We start from the raw sequence: 20,957 nt of genomic DNA on the forward strand, positions 1-20,957 counted from the left end.
GCGGAGCACAGGCTCCGGACGCGCAGGCTCAGCGGCCAGGGATCACGGGCCCAGCCGCTCCGTGGCACGTGGGATCTTCCCGGACCGGGACACGAACCCACGTCCCCTGCATCGGCAGGCGGACTCTCAACCACTGCGCCACCAGGGAAGCCCTGGTCTTTAACTTCTGATGGAGATGGGGAGTAGAATTACACCAGGTGGAGGAAAGCGAGGTTGGTATGTCAGGAAGACCGTTTACTCACTCGGCCCTTCTCCACACACTGGGTCACCATGACGATGTTGTGAACATTCTGTTCCCACGCCATTTTCCAGAAGTCATCCTTGGTGCCGGGAAGAGGTCCCTGAGTAGCGATGTATTCTCTCCTGAAGTTGTTGCCCTGCAATGAATTTACAATGTGGAGAGTCAGAAACAATGGGTCTCTTCACAACTCTAAACAAAGGGTTAGCTCTGTAGATTAGGTGAGATGTAAGTCTTTGCCAGGGCCCTGACTTGAGAAAAAAGATACTAACACGCGTCAAGGCTTGGAAGCAGGAAGGACAAAGGCCGGAACACTGAACTATTGTTAAGAGCCAAGTTGTTTTTTATTAGGTTGTGTTTATTCTTAAAGGCAGTGGAGGACTCAGGCAATAATTTAGATAACACTTCACCCTCAATTATGAGTGTAAATATATATACTTGTGCGTACGTGCGCGCGCACGCGCCCGTGTGTGTGTGTATGGACTGTCTGAGGAACTAACATCGATCAGGCTCTTTCCCTATTTAACATAGAAGAGTTTTAGTCATTTCAGGTACTTGACTTTGGGTTGTTGGTAAGAGATACCATGCAAGGGAAACTTAAGGGAAGAGAACCCACTGTTTATTGAGCATCCACCCTATAACATGTTGTGGGTCAGGATTTTCACAGATCTTATTTAATTGTAACCACAACTCTATGAGCTAGGATATTTTCACCCACACATCCTGCACTCCAGCAGCGCGGAATTACTTGCAGATCCCAGTAAAAGCTCTTTCTCTCTTTGCCTCTCCTCAGGGCCTCTACGCCGTGTCACCTCTGCCGCCCCCATCCCCGCTCTACCCACTGCCTCTCGTCTGGTGAATCCTTATTTATCCTCCAAGTCTCAGCATGGTGCCTGCTCTGCTGAGCCTTCCTTTATCTTTCTTTCTGTTGGAGGATGTTCTCCCAGAAGCTCCTGCAGCAACCTATAGCCTCTCGCTACTCAGAGAGTGGTCCTCAGACCAGTGGCACAGGGATCATCTGGGAACCTGTTAGAAATACAGAATCCCAGGTCCCACCCCAGTCCTGCTGAATCAGAAGCTGCATTTTTTTTTTTTTTTGGCCGAGACGTGCAGCATGTGGGATCTTAGTTCCCCAACCAGGGATCAAACCTGTGCCCCCTGCAGTGGAAGCACAGAGTCTTAACCACTGGACAGCCAGGGAAGTCCCGTCAGAAGCTTCATTTTAACAAGACCCGCAGATCATGTGGATATATGTTAATGTCGGAGAAGCACCATTCTAGCCTGTCAAGGGCATCGCCCACCTTGTCATTTCCTGATGCCACAACTCTGCTGAGAGTTCCCTGAGGGTTAGGATTCCATCTGACCCTCTCCTTGTACACAGCTCAGAGTCTGACTTACAGTTAGCACTTTACTATATAGTGTTTATGGAGTGAATGGAGGATTATTTGAGGTAAATATTATCCTCACTTTTTTTGGAAAAGGAAATGGAGGCCCAAAGAATTGACATAACTTGCCCGAGGTCCTAGAGTCAGCAAGGGGCAGAGATGGGATTCAAACAGGGTCTGTCTGACCTTAAAGCTTTTTCCACCGTAGGTGCTGTAGGAAGCTGACGAAATGCTAGCCAGAATCTGAGCCCAAAGGTTTGACACAACCTTTGAGTTGTGTCTGTGGTTTTCAAAAATCCACATAACTTTGAATCAGCTTCCCTAGCTAGGCAGCCTTAGCCATGGAGGTCTAGCTTCCTCAGGGAGCTCTAATCTTGACTAAGGGCTGCAGAGCGAAAATGACCTTTGAAAATGCCTCCTGGGCTCATTATAATCATATGTGACTATAGCCATTTTGAAAACTGGGCCTTAGCAGTGATTGAATAGGACAGCCTGTGTTTTACGGCAATCAGACATATCTTTTTTTCTTTTTTTCTCTAAAACTGACATGTTTCCAGACCTAAGAACGGTGGGAGCGTGTTGGAGGAGGGTTGTCTCCAGCATAGCCACCCGTCAAAGCTTCATCCCAGTTACTACGGCCCCGTGGTTGGTTCACTTACAGGGATGTAGCTGGCATTAATATAGTCAGAGCACGGGTCATCATCCACATGGGACAGCTTCACTCGAGAGGCATCATCTGCAAGGAAATTTATCGACAGAGATTTGTCAGCGAGTCATGGGGATTCTCCTACTGTTTACAGAATGCTTGGTATTTGATGTGCGTGAGCTCTGACCCCCATGACAGCCCCACAGGGGAGGTATTCTCATCTCCATTTTGCAGATGAGGCTTAGACAGGATCACTAACTTGCCTCTGGTGGCACAGGTGGCCCAGAAACACACAAGCAGACGAGCCAAATGCTCTCTGAAGCCCCCTCTGTGCTTTCCTTTGTAATACCACATCATTTGCCCGACGGAGTGGCCAGCTCCCTTTCACTGCTAGAATGAATACAATCCAGAAAAACTACCTTCTATTGCTTCACCTAATTGGGTAAGGATAACATATAAATATACGTACATGCATAAATAAACAAACAAAAATATATATAAAATTGCTAACTACAGACTTTAAGTAAACCCAGCTTGGCCCTTATTGTTAACCCTGTTACTGCTCTTAGGCCTCTATAAGGAGAAGCATTAGGACCACATGGTGAAATGTCAACAGCATAAGAGGCCTCTCAGAGCCGGAATCTCAGCTGGTTGTTATCTCCCTGGAGGGAAGTGCAATAACATACAGGTCATTTCTTTTTAAAGACTTTTCAGAGCCTCTGATCTCCCATATCCAGCTATACCATATTGCTTTGCCCCATTTTACTTGTGGAAAAGAGAAAAAATGGCTAGAGGAAGACAGTATTACAAATTTCAACACAAAACTTACAGGGCAATATATTGTTGTATCGATTTTTCCCTCTATTCTCTGGCAAGAGTGCAATGTCACATGATTGGTTTCGACCCACATCTTTTAGGTCCTGTTAGGTCAAAAATAAGTTTGCAGGTGAAGAATGTGAGATAGAAAAGGGCAAATCAGACAGTCCCTGAGATACATCATACTATAACCATATGTTACACTAGCTGCATTTGTGAAATGTCTCCTATCCAACCTCTGTGCATCAGCTCTGATCCCCACGAGAGCCCCACAGGAGGTAGTTTCATCTCCATTTTACAGATGAGGCTCAGACAGGATAATTCACTTGCCCCAGGTCACACAGGTGGCAAAGCTGGGAACTGAATCCAAAGCCTGGGCACTTTTCACCAAACCACATTGTCTCCCAGGCAAGCAAAAGGCCAGCTTAAATAACTGACAGCAATCTGTATAAAACAAACGCATGAAAGATGCTCAACATCACTAATCATTAGAGAAATGCAAATCAAAACCACAATGAGGTATCACCTCACAGCGGTCAGAATGGCCAGCATCAAAAAATCTACAAAGAATAAATGCTGGAGAGGGTGTGGAGAAAAGGGAACCCTCTTGCACTGTTGGTGGGAATGTAAATTGATACAGCCACTATGGAGAACAGTACGGAGGTTCCTTAAAAAACTAAAAATAGAACTATCATACGACCCAGCAATCCCACTACTGGGCATATACCCTGAGAAAACGATAATTCAAAAAGAGTCATGTACCAAAATGTTCATTGCAGCTCTATTTACAATAGCCAGACATGGAAGCAACCTAAATGCCCATCAACAGATGAATGGATAAAGAAGAAGTGGTTCATATATACAATGGAATATTACTCAGCCATAAAAAGAAACGAAATTGAGTTATTTGTAGTGAGGTGGATGGACCTAGAGTCTGTCATACAGAGTGAAGTAAGTCAGAAAGAGAAAAACAAATACCGTATGCTAACGCATATATATGGAATCTAAACAAAAAAAAAGGTTATGAAGAACCTAGGGGCAGGACAGGAATAAAGATGCAGATGTAGAGAATGGACTTGAGGACACAGGGAGGGGGAAGGGTAGGCTGGGACAAAGTGGGAGAGTGGCATGGACATATATACACTACCAAATGTAAAACAGATAGCTAGTGGGAAGCAGCCGCATAGCACAGGGAGATCAGCTCAGTGCTTTGTGCCCACCTAGAGGGGTGGGATAGGGAGGGTGGGAGGGAGGCACAAGAGGGAGGGGATATGGGGATATATGTATACATATAGCTGATTCACTTTGTTGTACAGCAGAAACTAACACAACATTGTAAAGCAATTATACTCCAATAAAGATGTTAAAAAAAAACCAACTGACAGCATTGGTTTGCATTTGAAGTTTGTCAATTCTTTCTTACCATCTGGTCTGGGTAGTGCTTTGTCTGCTGTACTATTCCACAGGTCAAAATGGCCTCTGAGACTAGGTGGTATATTGTGCAGGGAATGGATTCAGGCACAAAAGAATGCTCAGCTGAGACCTTAAGTGCCAACCTAACTCCTGAGCCCAATCAGCCTGTGATTCCACAGTGAAGGCTTGGAGGGAAATTCTGCTAAGGACCAGGGGTGCTAAAGCATCACTGCCTCTGAGTTGTACCTCGTATTCCTTGGACAGAAGGTAGTTGGAGTCGGCCTGCAGCTTCATGAAGTGTCCTTCAAACTGATTTACTTTTATGGGGCTATAGTTAAAAATATAATAGAAGGAAAAGAAAATTACTGAAGAACAGGGAAAATGCCATACCCAGCCCCAGTTACATTTCAAAAGGAGATAATACAGTAACTAATGAGTTCTCTCTCTTACCAAGAAGTCTTCCGGTTACTGTGAAGAAAAGCCAAAAGGAGAAAGATCTCATTAGCAAATGTCAAGTAATACAGTCAACTCATCCTTCAATAAATGAAGTGAAGGAAAACGTGCTCACCCTTTCTGGCCCAGGTTCAAGTGGACAGACAGTGGTCGATCCCGACGAATACTCAGGCGGGCAGAGGGCCTTTCTCGACCGTGGCTGCAACCCAAGGGAGAGGACTTATATTCTGATTATGAAATAATTTAAACAAATGTCTCCATGTATGGTAAGGCTGTGCATGTTTGTGCAAATATGGATTTTTCAGTACGTGTATATTTTACACTCAGCCAACATCCCTTTGAGGGAGGGAAAAGTGAGGGAGCACATAAAGAAGAAATAGATTTTTCCCACTCGGAAACCATCCTGCAATAGCTGGAGATTTGTCTTCTGGTTTTTGGCTACAGGTCATAATCACTTCCCACACTCTCAGTAAAGCTTTCTATAAACACACACACACACAGAGTAAACCTTAGAGGCAAGACACGACTGGAAGAGAGAGGACGTGCCAAAGAAAAGAAATTCCCTACGAGAAGAGGGCATGGCACTGGGGTCACATGCTGTTTAGTTCTTTTTGGTCCCTTCTTAAGTTAGCATGGCAGATATGAGCCACAAAATGGAGATGTCAACCATACTTTTCAGCATATTTCAGAAGAGTATTCGGGCACACAATTTGCAGACATCTCTGTCTTCGGGAGGTAATTGAACCACACACACGATTTTTTTTTCCTGTGCCAAGGGAGCTATTTCACATCCAAATGATGCTACAGATGGCCCCTCAGTCATTTGGTGAGGGCAAGACTCAGCAGTGGTTATGTAGAGAGGCTGAAAAAAGTGAGTCATGGTTTTAGGGTTTGATTCTTGTTTTTCTGAACAAACAAAGGTGATTTAACCTGGAGAAATTAAATGATTTTTCCCTCCTTACTTTTCAGGCTAAAGAGCATTTTCAGTTGCATCTTTAAAATTGTGGACCCAACTGCCAAAGGGATCTTTGTACTCACCTGGCTTTCTGTCTGCAGATTAATAAGGCAACAACAGCTACCAGCATGCCAATTAAGAACAGACCAGCACTCACACCTTCAATAACTCCAAACAAAGGCTCTACAATAATCCAGAGGGCAACAACAAAGCCAGGTGGGAAAATTAGTGTTAAAGAACCAGTAAGATAGCTATTGGAACCCTATCTCCCTAGGAACGTTATTACAGAAGGATTCAAACGATGGCCACACTAACGCATTTACTATCGAAAGGCTAAGCGGTACGCAGCTGAACAGATGAGACATTGGCTACTACCAAGTGACAGCAGGTTGGTCATTATACTTTTGGAGTCAATGGTGTTCAGCTTATAAAGGAATTTGGGACTTCATCTATGCTTGTATGTAAAGCTTTGGGGCACTTGAGATAAAGGCCAGCAGTTTGCCACCAAGGTAAAGATGCTATTTCACTTGTATGAAACGTGTTTTACAGCATCTGGGACATTGGCAAATCCAGTGAATGGCTCAGAATTATTTTAATGAAATGCCATTTTTATTATCTGGTTCGATACTGCCACTGGGAGTTTATGAACAGGTAGCCCATTTTAAAAACAGTCTATTGAAATATAATGCATATGCCATACTATTCACCAATTTAAACTGCGCAATTCAATCAATTATCTTACATTCAATTTTATAACATTTTCATCACCCCCCTAAAAGAATCCCCAATGCCCCTTAGCAGTCATTCTTCATTCCCTCTCCCTAGACCCTGGCAACCACTAATCTACTTTGTCTTCATAGATTTGCCTATTCTGGACAATAAATTGAGTAATAAATATGTGCTTTGTTTGTGATTGGCTTCTTTCACTTAGCATGTTTTCAAGGTTCATCCATGTTGTGGCATGTATCAGTATTTCATTCCTTTTTATGCTGAATAATATTCCACCGTGTGGATATATCACATTTTGTTTATCCATTCAGCCATTGATGGACATTTGGGTTCTTTCTATTTTTTTGGTTATTATGAATAAAGCTGCTATGAATCTCCATATACGAGTTTTTATTTTAATTTCTCTTGGGTATACACTTAGGAGTGGAATTGCTGGGTCACAGGGTAACTCTAGGTTTAATATTTTGAGAAATTGCAAAACTGTTTTCCAAAGAAGTTACACCATTTTGTTGATACATTCTACAAGCAATGTATAAGGGTTCAGATTTCTCCATATCCTTACTAACACTTGTTATTGTCTTTTTGATGATAGCCATTCTAGTGGGTGTGAAGTAGTATTTTATTGTGGTTATGATTTGCATTTCCCTAATGTCTAATGATGTTGAGCATCTTTCCATGTGCTTATCGGACATTTATGTATTGTCTTTGGCGAAATGTCTATTCACATCCTTTACCCATTTTTAAATTGTGTTATTTGTCTTTTTATTATTGAGTTGTAAGTGTTCTGTATGTTCTGGATACTTGACCTTTATCAGATATATGATTTGCAAATAGTTTCTCCCATTCTGTGGGTTGTCTTTTCACTTTCTTTATGGTGTCCTTTGAAGCACAAGAGTTTTGAATTTTAATTAAGTCCCATTTACCTAGTTTGTTGTTGTTGTTGCTTGTGCTTTTGGTATCATAGCTAAGAAACCATTTCCTAAGTCGAGGTCACAAAGATTTACTCCTGTTTTCTTTTAAAAGTTTGATCATTTTAGCTCTTACATTTAGGTCTGTGGAGTAGTCCATTTCTGAAGTTGCATTTTAAGCCCTTGGATTTGTTTATTCAATGTGCTTTTCAAGACTTACCAAATCAACACAGTCATGTTTCTTTTACTGTGGTTAATATTCTTTTTCGGATATATGTTTACTATCTTCCTTTATGGGACTACATACAATTTTTGTTGTATAACAATAATTTAAATAGGGAAGAATTGTGTTTACAAATCCCTTACTTAACATTAAATTATAAGCAAACACATCTAAATCCTCCTGTGTTCTGATCCCTTTTTGGTTTGAAAAGTGGGAGATTATCCCTATATTTGGCATTAATAGATGGGAGTGTTTGTGAGGCTGAGTCATCTTTTGTCATACAGCATGAGAGACTGTTTTAGCTACAAAGAAGAACTTCCTGAGACCAAGCATTGTGGAAGGCTGGGTACAGGGAAAGGCTGGGCAGATAATGGTATCAAAGAACAATGTGCTAAAAAATAAAGCCATTCTCAGCATGTTGGAAATATTCTGAATCCGAGCAGTGCAGAGGTTAAGAGGTCAGGCAGAAAGTGCCAGAACTGCAGCTCTGCTATCTTGGGCGAGTTACATAAACTCTTGGTATCTCAAATCCTCACCTTTAAAATGGGGATGATAATAGGATCTACCTCAAAAGGTGGTAGTGAGGATCAGGTATATTCTAAGCACAATGCTTAAAACTGCTGCTCCACAGGATGAAAAGTAAAATTAGCTACTATTATTACTCAGGCTTTCCCTCTAACATAAATTTACGTAAAGCCAAGTTAACATTTTGTATCATGTAAAAGCAACGTGTAATAAACAAAAGGAAAAAAGTCACCTGTAATCCCACTACGCTGAGATATTCATCATTAATACTTTGGTGTTTTTTCCTTCTAGTCTTTTTTTCCTATGCATTTCTATGTATATATTTCATATACACATTCCCACTAACGACTTGAAAGCCTTTTGTACCTACTTCTGTTTTGGCCTGTGCAAGCTCTTGATTTGAATGTTTTTTAAAAAAATTCATGTTTAATAGGAAAAAAATCTGGTATTTCTTTCTACCTTCTTTACACGATTAATCCCCTTTCAGTCCATTCTGCTACAGAAGTTGTGAAATTCCTCTAATCCACATCAATCCATGATCATATAAAGATTAAAATCCAAGCAAAAATAAATGTTCCCCTTACCACCATCAGCCAAGTCCCCAGATCTCCCCACTAGAGGCTCTTGTAGGTGACATGGTGTTTGGCAGACTATGTAAAGTCGATGGAAAGGTTAGCCTTACCTGACTCAGTGGTGATGGGCAAAGAGAAAAATGTGTCTGAATAGAGTGGCTTTGTGAATTCCTTCAGGTCCTCATCAAATAGCTGGGTAAAAGCCCGAATGCTGATTCTGAAAAGAAAACCAATTTATTTAAGTACAAATTAGTGACTCACCACAGTAGGGTCAAGGAGAAACAGGGTGGTCACCTGGTCAATATGTACGTAGGGTAGGGTATGAATTATGAAATCAGATAGCCCTGGGTTCGTGCATTCATGCATTCATTCATTTATTCATCAAATATTTATTGAGCCCCTACTGTGTGCCAGTACCTGTCCAGGAGCTGGATATACTGCAAAGAATAAGTCCCTATCACCTCGAGGTTTACATTCTTGAATGTAAAACTAAGCTTAGTAGGCTGAAGTCACAGGGCGATATGGGAACAAAAAATCACTTTCTAACATCTAGAGTATGAGCTACCTCACAGGTAGTGAGCTTCCAGTCATTGAGGGTGTGTAAGCAGAGACTGGAGAACCAGCTCTCAGGGAATCTGTAGGACAGCAGCCCTGCACTAAGTTATAGATTGGCTTGGGTGACCTCTTCAGTCTGTTCTATCCTGAAGTTTCCTAGACTATAGGTTTACTGAGAGTATGAGGATCAGTTTATATGGGAAAACTTTTTCTAGGGTTAATTTAAATCGTAGGAAAAGTAATGGACGATTCTTTTTTCCTTAAAAAAAAATCTAGATTTGCTCAACCCAAAAGTATCTGGGCACATCCTGTAATAATGCTGAAGCAGTACCAACATTAGTACCAGCCAGGACAAATTGTTCTGACCTTTTGCCCTCTCCTTCTCACTCATGCCCAGGTCCAGGCATCATCTTCAAGCTGATACTGATCAATTTCCATCTCTAAAAGAAACCTTCCAAGTCAAAAGTTGTACTTCCAGGAATAACAGGCTGTTGATGGAGGTATTGTGCAATGTCCCCAAAGGGTAACAAGCAGTCAACACACATTAAGTGGGAGGGGAGGAGTTGGTGTGTGTTGCTAATGTATTATACCTTTGGACATTGAAAGGAGTCTCTCCCATGAAAAGAGTTTCTTTTACAACCCTCAGAATGGGAGAAAATATTTGCAAATGAAGGAACTGTCAAAGGATTAATCTCCAAAATATACAAGCAGCTCATGCAGCTCAATATCAAAAAAACAAACAACCCCATCCAAAAATGGGCAGAAGACCTAAATAGACACTTCTCCAGAGAAGATATACAGATTGCCAACAAACACATGAAAGAATGCTCGACATCTCTAATCATTAGAGAAATGCAAATCAAAACTTCAGTGAGGTATCACCTCACACCAGTCTGAATGCCCATCATAAAAAAACCTACAAACAGGGCTTCCCTGGTGGTGCAGTGGTTAAGAATCCGCCTGCCAATGCAGGGGACACGGGTTCAAGCCCTGGTCCGGGAAGATCCCACATGCCACGGGGCAACTGGGCCCATGAGCCACAACTGCTGAGCCTGTGCGTCTGGAGCCTGCGCTCCGCAACGAGAGGCCGCGATGGTGAGAGGCCCGCGCACCGCGATGAAGAATGGGCCCTGCTCACCGCAACTAGAAAAAGCCCTCGCATAGAAACGAAGACCCAACATAGCCAAAAATAAATAAATAAATAAATAAAAATTTATTTAAAAAAAACACAAAAAACCTACAAACAGTAAATGCTGGAGAGGGTGTGGAGAAAAGGGAACCCTTTTGCACTGTTGGTGGGAATGTAGATTGATACAGCCACTATGGAGAACAGTATGGAGGTTCCTTAAAAAACTAAGAATAGAACTACCATACGACGCAGCAATCCACTACTGGGCATATACCCTGAGAAAACCATAATTCAAAAAGAGTCATGTACCACAACGTTCATTGCAGCACTATTTACAATAGCCAGGACATGGAAGCAACCTAAGTGTCCATGAACAGATGAATGGATAAAGAAGATGTGGCACATATATACAATGGAATATTACTCAGCCATAAAAAGAAACGAAACTGAGTTATTTGTAGTGAGGTGGATGGACCTAGAGACTGTCCTACAGAGTGAAGTAAGTCAGAAAGAGAAAAAGAAATACTGTACGCTAACACATATATATGGAACTTAAAAAAAAAAAAAAAGGTTCTGAAGAACCTAGGGGCAGGACAGGAATAAAGATGCAGACATAGAGAATGGACTTGAGAACACAGGGAGAGGGAAGGGTAAGCTGGGACGAAGTGAGAGAGTGGCATGGACATATATACACTACCAAATGTAAAATAGCTAGTGGGAAGCAGCCGCATAGCACAGGGAGATCAGCTTGGTGCTTTGTGTCCACCTAGAGGGGTGGGATAGGGAGGGTGGGAGGGAGATGCAAGAGGGGAGAGATATGGGGATGTATGTATATGTATAGCTGATTCACTTTGTTATGCAGCAGAATCTAACACACCATTGTAAAGCAATTATACTCCAATAAAGATGTTAAAAAAAGTTTCTTTTATTTGTATAGTGATTTGTAAGTGTGAAGAACTTTTATAAATATGATTCTATTTGACCATCTCCAACCTCACCAATATAAGAGGGTTATGATATTATTTCAGAGATTTGGAACCTGAAGCTTGGGGAGATTCCATTTCTCACTCAAGATCATAGGGAAAGCTGGTAAAAGAGAACCAAACTCAGGACTTTCTGACTCGTAGTTCAAATCTCTTTCTCTTATTTCCTCTTGACTTAGTTTTGGTTTAACAGCAGTGACTTCTGTTGGAGGGGTGGCAAAAAGGGCCTGGGCTAGGAAGCATAGGGTTTGAGGTCTAGCTCTCACTGTCACTGATTAGGTGAATGGTTCCCAAAGTTCTTTATGCCTCAGTTTTCTCAACTGTGAAAATAAAAGCATTGGGTATAACAACCTTGACAGGTCCTGCTCTGGAATTCTGGGATTCATAGGTGCAAACGCAAAGTACAAAATGGATGCAGATGAATAAGGGCCTTTAGGAACCCTGGAAGGAGATAATGACTTACTGTAGGCTTGGCTTAAAACTAGCAGGTCCACAGGAACTCTGCCCTTAAACCCTTCCAGTAATGGACACCACAACCACATTTCCTAGCCCAGCAATTAGCACCTATTCAGAATCCTGTCCCATCCTATCTTCCTGCTTTTGTCTTCCCCACTACCCCTCTACATGACCCCCACTTTCAAATGGGAGTATTTGCTCTTCTCTACACAATCTGTGTATTTCTGCCTCTGCACTGTGAATCTCCTCTTGCCTCTATCTCCATAGTTTCAAATTCTTCCCTACTTTTCAGCGCCCAGCCAAAATGATACCTCCTTCAAGAAGCCTTTTGAAACTTCATAGCATTTATTTACCTATACCCCTCTTATGTCCTTCAACATTTCTGCCCATATTTTACAGACGTGTCTTCTGTTTATGTATATAAGATTATTTTAATGAACTGATATCTGATAGTAAGTTTTTCAACTTTAAATGTGTCCAAAATCAGAATTCTATAGCACAAAGTTACAGATCATGTGGTTCAATTTCCTTCATTTGAGGAAAATGAGGTCAAGAGAAGCTGAAACCTGATCGTGGTCACATGGCTATTTTATTTAGAATAGAAACAAAAACAGATCAGCACTTCCCCAACCACCAAACTGCTTCTCACCCATCATGATCCGCCCATTCTCTTCCCATATGGAACAATGTTAATTATATACCTGGATAGTAGGAACCCAACAATGAACGGAAACACATTATACATTCGTTGACATAATAAACTTGCATATCAGCTAAACCTAGCATTTCTCATTTCTTTTCAATCCTAATTTTTCTTTTTCCATGTTCCTTCCTGTCTACCTGTTCTCTCTGAAGAAAAAGATGCCTGAGAGCATTGAGGGTCACCATGGTGATTATCGTCGTGAGACAGGCAGAATTCTGCCTGCACAGAGCCTGGGTTCAGCAGCTACCACACGGGGGGTCACTCAGCGTGCGGTTCTCTGTGCTCGTATCGAGCATTATCTGCCTGGCATGCTGTTCACAGGAGTGAACGAAATGTGGAGAAATAGAGGAAGCTGTGTCCTAGAAAACAAATTAGTACGGCAGGAGGTGATTAAGCTATAATAAGAATGTGTAACCCTTCATAGAGCATCTTGGCTCATTTCCTTGTTTGTTCACAAACACTTAATGGCGTCTCTTTTGTGCCCGGTACTTGCCATACTGTTTTGTGACCGATGTCACGTCTGTCTCCCCTATTGGACTGTGAGCTCTTGAAGCCTAGTGAAGAGGGCAGGCTATTAAACAAAGGGCTAAAAACCACTGCTAACTGGAGGATTAGAGGGGTGTAGAGACTGGGTGCTGTGGAAACGTAGCTGAGGGCCCTACTGCCCAGCTGTGGGTTAACAGGGGTGGCGCGGGCTAGCTGCAGATTGAGCTGGCCTTTAAAGTGTGTGAAGCAATTCACCAGTCAGACGGGAGAGTGGAGGGCATCCCAAATAGAGTGAAAAGGATGTGCAAAGGCTCAGGGGGCTAAGAGAGCCAGATTTAAGGGAACTCAGAGGAACAGGGCAAAGCAAAAGGGCAGAGTGTACTTGGGGCAAATGGCGGGAGACAAAGCTGGCGGGAGGGAGGAGGCGGGGGCTTTGTGTGCCCTGCTCTGGAATCTTCACTTGCTCCTGGAAACGAATGGGAACCACTGAAAGACCTTAATCTAGAAGGGACATGGCTAGGTTTGATCTGTCATCTACATGACTCCTCAGGACAGTCCTGTGATGTTTTGCAGATGAGGAAAGTGAGAATTAGAGAACTGAAATGCCATTTACAAGGTTACACAGCTGAAAAGTGGCAGTGCTGGAACTCCAATTGCAGGGCCTCTTCCTAGGACCTTGGCTGCCGTTATGGACAGGAAGGAGTATGCTGGGAGACTGGGGGCCTGGTCCACACATGAACTCTCTCTAGCTTCTTGTTCTCTTTCCTTTTTTTTTTTTTTTGCGGTACACGGGCCTCTCACTGTTGTGGCCTTTCCCATTGCGGAGCACAGGCTCCGGACGCGCAGGCTCAGCGGCCATGGCTCACGGGCCTAGCTGCTCCGCGGCGTGTGGGATCTTCCTGGACCGGGGCACGAACCCGTGCCCCCTGCATCGGCAGGCGGACTCTCAACCGCTGCGCCAGCAGGGAAGCCCCTTGTTCTCTTTCTTAAACATAGTAATGAGTCATCTTCTCTCCTTCTCTTTCAAAAAGCAAACCAGAAAACAAACAAAAACAGCCTCAACTTTCCAACCCACAAAGAGAAAATAGCCCTTAGGAGACTTTTCCTCAGATTTCCTGGAGCCCAAGTGACCAAGGAGCTGAGGCATCTCTTGATTCTAATAGGAACTAAAGGATCCTGGCGTTCTGACCTCTTTTATATTTCTCCTTTGCTCTGTCTGAGATCTCATCTCCTTCAGGTAGGCTCCTATGGCCTTTTCCTCAAGCAAATATCACTAATAAGTGTGTGTGTGTTTACTTTGGAGGTGCCAACCTTGGCTGTGTGGCAGTAGCACTTTTGTGGTGAGTCCTGGGCAGAGGTAGCTATACAGAGTTCCCACTCAAAGTGAGTTCTCTGTTTTAGGGCAACTGTTGGCCTGCCTTTGTTGATGCAAGGGAGGGGCTAAGGATGACATGATGCCGTGTCACTGTCTCCTTTTGGAGCTGGCAGAAAAGTTTCTGCTGAAATTCAGGGGTGATACTCAAAATATGCAAGAGTTAATAAGACCTGGACACTGCCAACCAGAATGGACACTGGCCCATAGAGAACCTGACTGACTGCCATACTGGCTGGATATCAGCTCTGCCAACACCCAACAGAGAAGGCACATCCTCTGCAGAAGTATTAATCTTGGATGCCTGTGGCCTTATATCCAAGATGGAAGCCTAGGTTCTCTATCTCTTGGGGATCCTGGTTTAGGGGGCTGTGTATACTTATACCTGCTTTCGGGGAGCATAGTGTAGATGAAGGGCACAGACAATTCCTACAGATGGAAGGGCCTGTTGGCTGCAGTAGTGCTCCCTGGGGCCAAACCAAAGAGCTGCTCCTTTTCATCTGCCATCTTACTGGGAGGAGAGGGTGCTTCCACTCATTCAGGGGCCTTTCCCTTCAAGGGTTCTATCTGGACCAAAGAGCACTTTCGTCTTTTACGCCTTAGAAGGTAAATTCCAGTCCTCACTAAAAGTGGAAGATAAAACCTCATATGTCTTGAGTCTCCCTGAACTCAATCTTTCTATTTGGACATTTTCACAATTGTTAACATGGTAAGTAAATTGTCTGATTCATACTAGAGAAGTTTTAGGAGAAAGGACAATCTATTAAGAACCTTCAATTCTTCACATAACGAATGGGAGCTTTTGCACCATGCGAAAGCCTTCTTTACACATTACCTGTGAATGCAGGCAGGAACACAACTTTTATAAATTACCTAGTAAAATGTAGAGCACTCTTGTAACGCAGGTTATTAATCTACAGGAGCTCGTGTGCATCAGAGGCCCAGACAGCTGAGCGCCCGGTGATGGAGCACGTCCCTTCTAGCAAAATGACGGTAACACATCTAACCTGTAGGCCGTGCGTGGCTTCAGCGGTCCGTCACAGAATTTTTGCTGATTGGGATCACATTTTCCACCCAGGCTCTCCATCTCTGCACCAAGCTTAATGTTAAAACTCTTAGAGTTGCTGTCAGGACTTTCCGCACATTTGCTGGCAAAATAATCAGTCTGGTACACCCGAATGGAGGCATTGTGCCTGTATTCCAGGTAGGAGGGCAGAGGGTGCTGCTGTTCTGGCTTCAGCTCATCACTGCCTGGAGGGAGAAAACCCACAGTGAAGCACTGACTTTCTTGTGACTTCAGTCATGTCTAACCAGGTTTCTGAGGTTACCTCCTCACCCACTATCTCTAGTCATCCCTGGAGTGCAGAACCTGTCATCTCAAAGGATGCTATGAAATTCTCCCAATGAAATTAATTTAATTCACTTTTTCTAAAATAAGCAAAAATTAAAAATAAATAGTGCATATACAAAATGTTATATATGCATATTCATCTACACCGACACACACACACACACACACACACACACACACATACACTATCATTTTTCTAGTTAAGAAAATATGTGTGAACGAGAGGGTGGCTCACGCATCAAATGATAATGTGTCCGTAACTCCAGAAAGTTGGACACTCCCCACTGTGAGAGTCAAGCCACTCGAAAAGGTCTCTACCTTGCCAATAACCATTGTAGCTGAGCGAATAAGGAGATCCCTATGACCTGGGAAATGGGGAAGAGATAAGAGCAATCAGGTCTGAGGCCAGAGCAGTCGCCTCATAGGCACGCTCCCCGTGCCGTGCCCAGTCTGATAATTGCTCCGTGTCCTGCTCTGTTATCTTGAGTACAGCTTAATCCTGGCTTGAATTTGGTCCCTCATGCAGAACACTTCCCAGAACTCTTCCCCTGTCCACCCAGCCTGCTGTGTGTTTTGGCACTGCAGACTCGTTTTGATGTTGGCTGGAGGAAAGCATAATTAGGAAGGAAAATATTATAGAGATTGGATACCATTTACAGTGAACTTCAAGGAGTGGTACTGTGGGGCTTCTTTGTGTCCTGGACTCAATCTCAATTTATTAAACTTTTATTGTTTAATAAAATTTGCTCAAAAATGAATGGATCTTAAAAATATTATCCTGTTGGCAGTAATTAAAAGGAAGGTTGCCTTTAGGAAGAGTATATATGCTCGAAATGACACTTATGTGAGATGGCTTGTTATCTTAGACCACCAGGGGGAGCACAGCCCATCTCCATGGACATCAATAATTGAAACCCACCTGGCTGGAGCACACAAGGCTGAATTCTGGGGTATTACTTTTTTTCAGCTACTGCCTTATATTCAGGTAGGAAAACACTGTCTTCAGGGCAGCCTACTTAAATTTAAAGTCTCTCTACAGTTCACCTATTTATCTCCAATTAGGATGTGTGAGGAAACTTGGAATGCAGCACTGACCCTTGAAATTATTGAATTAATTATGCATAACCAGCTCTAGTACAATTAAATAAAATGTAAAAATACACAGTGAGAACGCAATACTGTTTAGCTCCAACATTTGTCATGGCAGGTTTAAAGCTTCCCACTGCCCACAAATGGGTTAAAATAGTCAAAATAGTCTGGGATGCGTAAGAAACTCCAGTGCAGCACCTTAAACAATTTTGAAAAATATAAGACATGTAGAATATATTAATGTCATTCCAGACACAGACATCTGTTTTGGAGAAATAACACACAAGACCTCAGTGGCAAATACACATATGGACATGTGTGTATCCCCAGATACAGCACTCCTGCAGATGATTTGATAAATGCTGATGTAATAAGCTCTAAATATCATACCGGGTGGTTGTATGGAATGTTATTATAAGAATTACCTAGTATTTGCCTGATCCATAAGAATTGGGTAACACTGAATAATTTAGTGGACTAGATAATGAAACATATTATTGAAAATTCAGTAGAGAAAGGAGGAATGCTCTTCATGATCATTTTTTCCCCTCTTTTAAGCTTTTGAATATTTTTGTGAATTGGTGGGTGGTTTGGGAGTGTATGATTGGTGCAGGTATTGAGACAGGAAATGGAGAAGGCAGATGAAGCATATAGCTGCTTAATGGCAGAACAAGGGAGCTGAACGGGACTGAATAAGTAGCAAAGAAGACTGAATGAAGAGTCAGTACATGCCATGCACTTCCAACAGTGCCTGGCACATAGTACGGGCTCAAGAAATGATGGTTACTGTTATTACTGATGTAGTTGCTATTAATATTACTCACCCATTTAATAAATAAACCCAGCAGATAATAGGCTTTATTGCGGAAAGAACCTTTGAGCAGTTTTCTGTTACATCTCCCTGCATCCAGCAGAGAGAAAGTGAAATGACATAAAAATTCAGTTTTCTTCTTTTAAAAACTTGTCACAAAAGGAGCTCCCACAGTGACTTTTGGGAAAGTAATCCTGTGTCTTACAGCAGAGTTAATTCGTGATCACTTACCGTCAGCCTCTCTCACCACCACTGTGAAGTATTTCACAGCTCCATTGGTGTCGCTGAACCAGCTGCAGTTGAAAGTAAAGTTGATGGAAGATTTGCTAATTAGCACATCCTTTTTATTCACCCGAATATGTGGAGGTGGAGGAGGAGGGCCTGGAAGAAGGGTGGGGAGGGAACCAAGAAGGGTCACAACTATACTTTTACGTATAAACTATCAGTGAAATGAAGATCTCTACTCACCTACATCAGACTGTGTGCGTGTGTGTGTAAATGCTTGGAATCAAGAAAACCTCCTCCTCTCCTGAAGGGAAGCAGGCAGAGGAAGTGATTTGCCAGTAGCACATTAAACATAATGAAAGAGGCAGCTCCTCAGCAGGATTTCCTGGAGTTGTAGCATCAAACTGCTTAAAAGCTCCATTATGGCTCTAACTGTGTCAGGCAAAGAGATGTATTTAAATACTAACTCATTCAGGTTCTTTAAGATCATTTAACTTGTTTGCTGCCAGGATACGTTACACAGAGAAATGTTTCTACTTCCCAGAGCCTTTCAGATCCTCTTCAAGTGACAACAAGACACACTAATGTGGGTGAGCCATATGCACGTGAACAGGGGTGGTGGCTACCACGGAGAAAGGCACACGCCCTGTGTGCACCTCCAGGGACACTTACGGTCTATCATGGTGATGGTGCTGTCTTCGACCACCTCACTGCTCATGCCGGCTGACTGCACCTTGATGGACACCAGGTATCTCTTATGGGGCACTAGCATCATGATGTTAAGCAGAGATTTTTCTTTCTCCAACTTTCTGGAGAACTCAACTTCTTGAGTGTCCATTTTCCGGCACTCAATGCTGTACCCATCAAAGTCAGAATCGGGAGGGATCCAAGAACAGGCAATGGCCGTGGAGTTCTGAGGACGGCAATGCAGATTCTGTATCTTGTCTGGCTCTAAAGGAGACAGGAAGAGACACTTTTCACAACTCTGTGAGACATCCTTTTAGCTCCTTTGGCTCCAAGTAGCTCAGAGACCTAAATAGATAATTCTCAATCTTCGTGTGAATTGTCTTTCATAGACGTCCAAGGGGATTTCTGCCTATGAGACTCCGCTTTGAGAAACACTAAACATTAAAATTCTGTCCCTTTAGAAAAATCACCGGGTGCCATTGTGACTGGAAACACGTGGGCACTGAAATCAAGTGGCAGAAGTCAGACAGAAGGTGGGGCAGAATAGCCGAGAGGTGCAGCTTGATCTGCCTGAATTCAAATTCTATTTGCCAGCGACGCACTCGTGGGCAGGTGATTTAACATATCTGCCCTATCTGTAAAGTGGGGAAATTAAGAATACCTACTTCCTATGGTTACTGTAACGACTCAATGAGCTGAAACATGCACAGCCACCCAGCACAGTGGCTGGCGCGCTGACTGCTCAATAAATGTTAGTTCTTAAAATGAGGAAAGAAATGGCATTGCTGACGTTTTTACCTTCTGCATCTGGCTTCTGTCCCTGTCTTCCATTTTTTGCCTGCCCCTCCCTGCTCACACGCCATGCTCCAGGGACTGAACTGCTGTGATTCCCCCCATATGCCAGACTCTTCCATCCCCATTTCATCCCCCTGTGCTTATGGTCGTTCACTTTCCTCTGCCTGACAGAGTGCCTGACTCAGTAGGGACTTGAATGGCAGCTGATTTGTTCCTGTGAGTGACATAACCATGAGTCTGAAAGAAAAGCAGTCACGTGACCGTGCAAGTTAACAACCAAACCGTGTAGTTTACCCCGTTATATATGCTCTTCTGGGAACTATGTGTAGACCTACTTGGCCCTCCCAGCGGCAGCACCTGTTGCTCTGGTTTGGAGCACGACCCCCCTTCCCCTGACACGTGCTTTGTTACAGGAGTCACTGTCCTCACCAAACACTCGGCATCTGCGTGCTACTGAGCGAATTCCTGTCTCATATCAAGGTCTATAAATGTAAGCTAAGTCACAGCAGGTTAGATGAGGATGATTTAGGAAAAAAAATCAAGCCGAGGATTTTTCAGGATAGAGGAAGAATTGGCCTTTGAGGCAGACAATAATTGTGTCTTTTCAAACATTAATTGCGTGTTAATCTTTTGAGCTCCCTTCAAACCAAGTCACAGCTGAGACCCAAAGACACCTCCTCTTTCAGCTTTGGAGAAATTCTTTGAAAACATCCTGCCTAATCCATAATTCTGATAATTTACACAAAGTATAATATGGAAATTTGCTTTGATCTCTTCCCTCAGATCCTTCTCTCTCCTCCTTTTCACCTCTAAATCCTGCCTGTTTTCCAAGACTCAGGTTACATCTCCATTCACTAAGAAACAAGTACCTACTGTGTGCAATGTGCCCTTCTAGAGACTGTGAACAGTACAGAAGTGAATAAGATATTAGCTGTAACCTCTAGGAAGGGAGATGAGTCCAAACCAGTCATAATACAAGGTAGAAAAGAGAATGTACCAGAAGAAATGGGGAAGAGGATGCTGTGTGAAGTGACAGACAACTTTCTGCTTCCGACGTTAGTGGTGGGCAGGAGTTAGCAAAGCCTTTCTGGCAGAGATGACACCTCGCCTAGATATTGGGAGAGGGGCATTTTAGGCAGAGAAAACCACGAACCTGGGCACCAAGGGTGGTGCTGGGAGGAGTGGGAAGGTGGCTGGTGGAGCAGTGCAAGCTGTTCAGCATGGCTGGAGTGTGTTTGTGAGAAATGGGGCACTGGAATGATTTTACATGAGAATTCTCAACTTCTGTTTTGTTTAATCCTCTGGTCTTCTGTTACCCACAGCCAAACCAAATCTGAACTAATGCAACCCTCAAAGTTCATTCTGCCATTCCCCGTAAAACTCAGCATCGAGCCCCTCTTGGCGCCGGCTGCTCTCCTCTTGGGCACGCCCCATTTGGTAAATGCTTCTCTT

General features: G+C 43.1%; 1 protein-coding gene across 3 annotated transcripts in view; it reads right to left on the reverse strand.

The window, feature by feature from the left end:
• The window catches only part of PTPRB (protein tyrosine phosphatase receptor type B), a 112,269-nt gene that overhangs the window by 14,457 nt on the left and 76,855 nt on the right, over nucleotides 1–20,957 (reverse strand). For all 3 annotated transcript variants that reach the window (XM_082850509.1, XM_082850510.1, XM_082850511.1), the window contains 11 exons: nucleotides 18,696–18,974; nucleotides 18,030–18,179; nucleotides 15,555–15,798; nucleotides 8,974–9,080; nucleotides 5,990–6,089; nucleotides 5,067–5,150; nucleotides 4,949–4,966; nucleotides 4,745–4,826; nucleotides 3,099–3,189; nucleotides 2,283–2,359; nucleotides 243–377 (listed from right to left, as the gene is read on the reverse strand). In XM_082850509.1, the coding sequence (XP_082706635.1) occupies nucleotides 243–377; nucleotides 2,283–2,359; nucleotides 3,099–3,189; nucleotides 4,745–4,826; nucleotides 4,949–4,966; nucleotides 5,067–5,150; nucleotides 5,990–6,089; nucleotides 8,974–9,080; nucleotides 15,555–15,798; nucleotides 18,030–18,179; nucleotides 18,696–18,974 (1,367 nt within the window). The remainder of the gene's footprint in view (nucleotides 1–242; nucleotides 378–2,282; nucleotides 2,360–3,098; nucleotides 3,190–4,744; nucleotides 4,827–4,948; nucleotides 4,967–5,066; nucleotides 5,151–5,989; nucleotides 6,090–8,973; nucleotides 9,081–15,554; nucleotides 15,799–18,029; nucleotides 18,180–18,695; nucleotides 18,975–20,957) is intronic.

Source organism: Leucopleurus acutus, assembly GCF_964270905.1.
Source record: "Leucopleurus acutus genome assembly, chromosome: 11".
In the NCBI taxonomy this organism is placed as follows: Eukaryota; Metazoa; Chordata; class Mammalia; order Artiodactyla; family Delphinidae; genus Leucopleurus; species Leucopleurus acutus.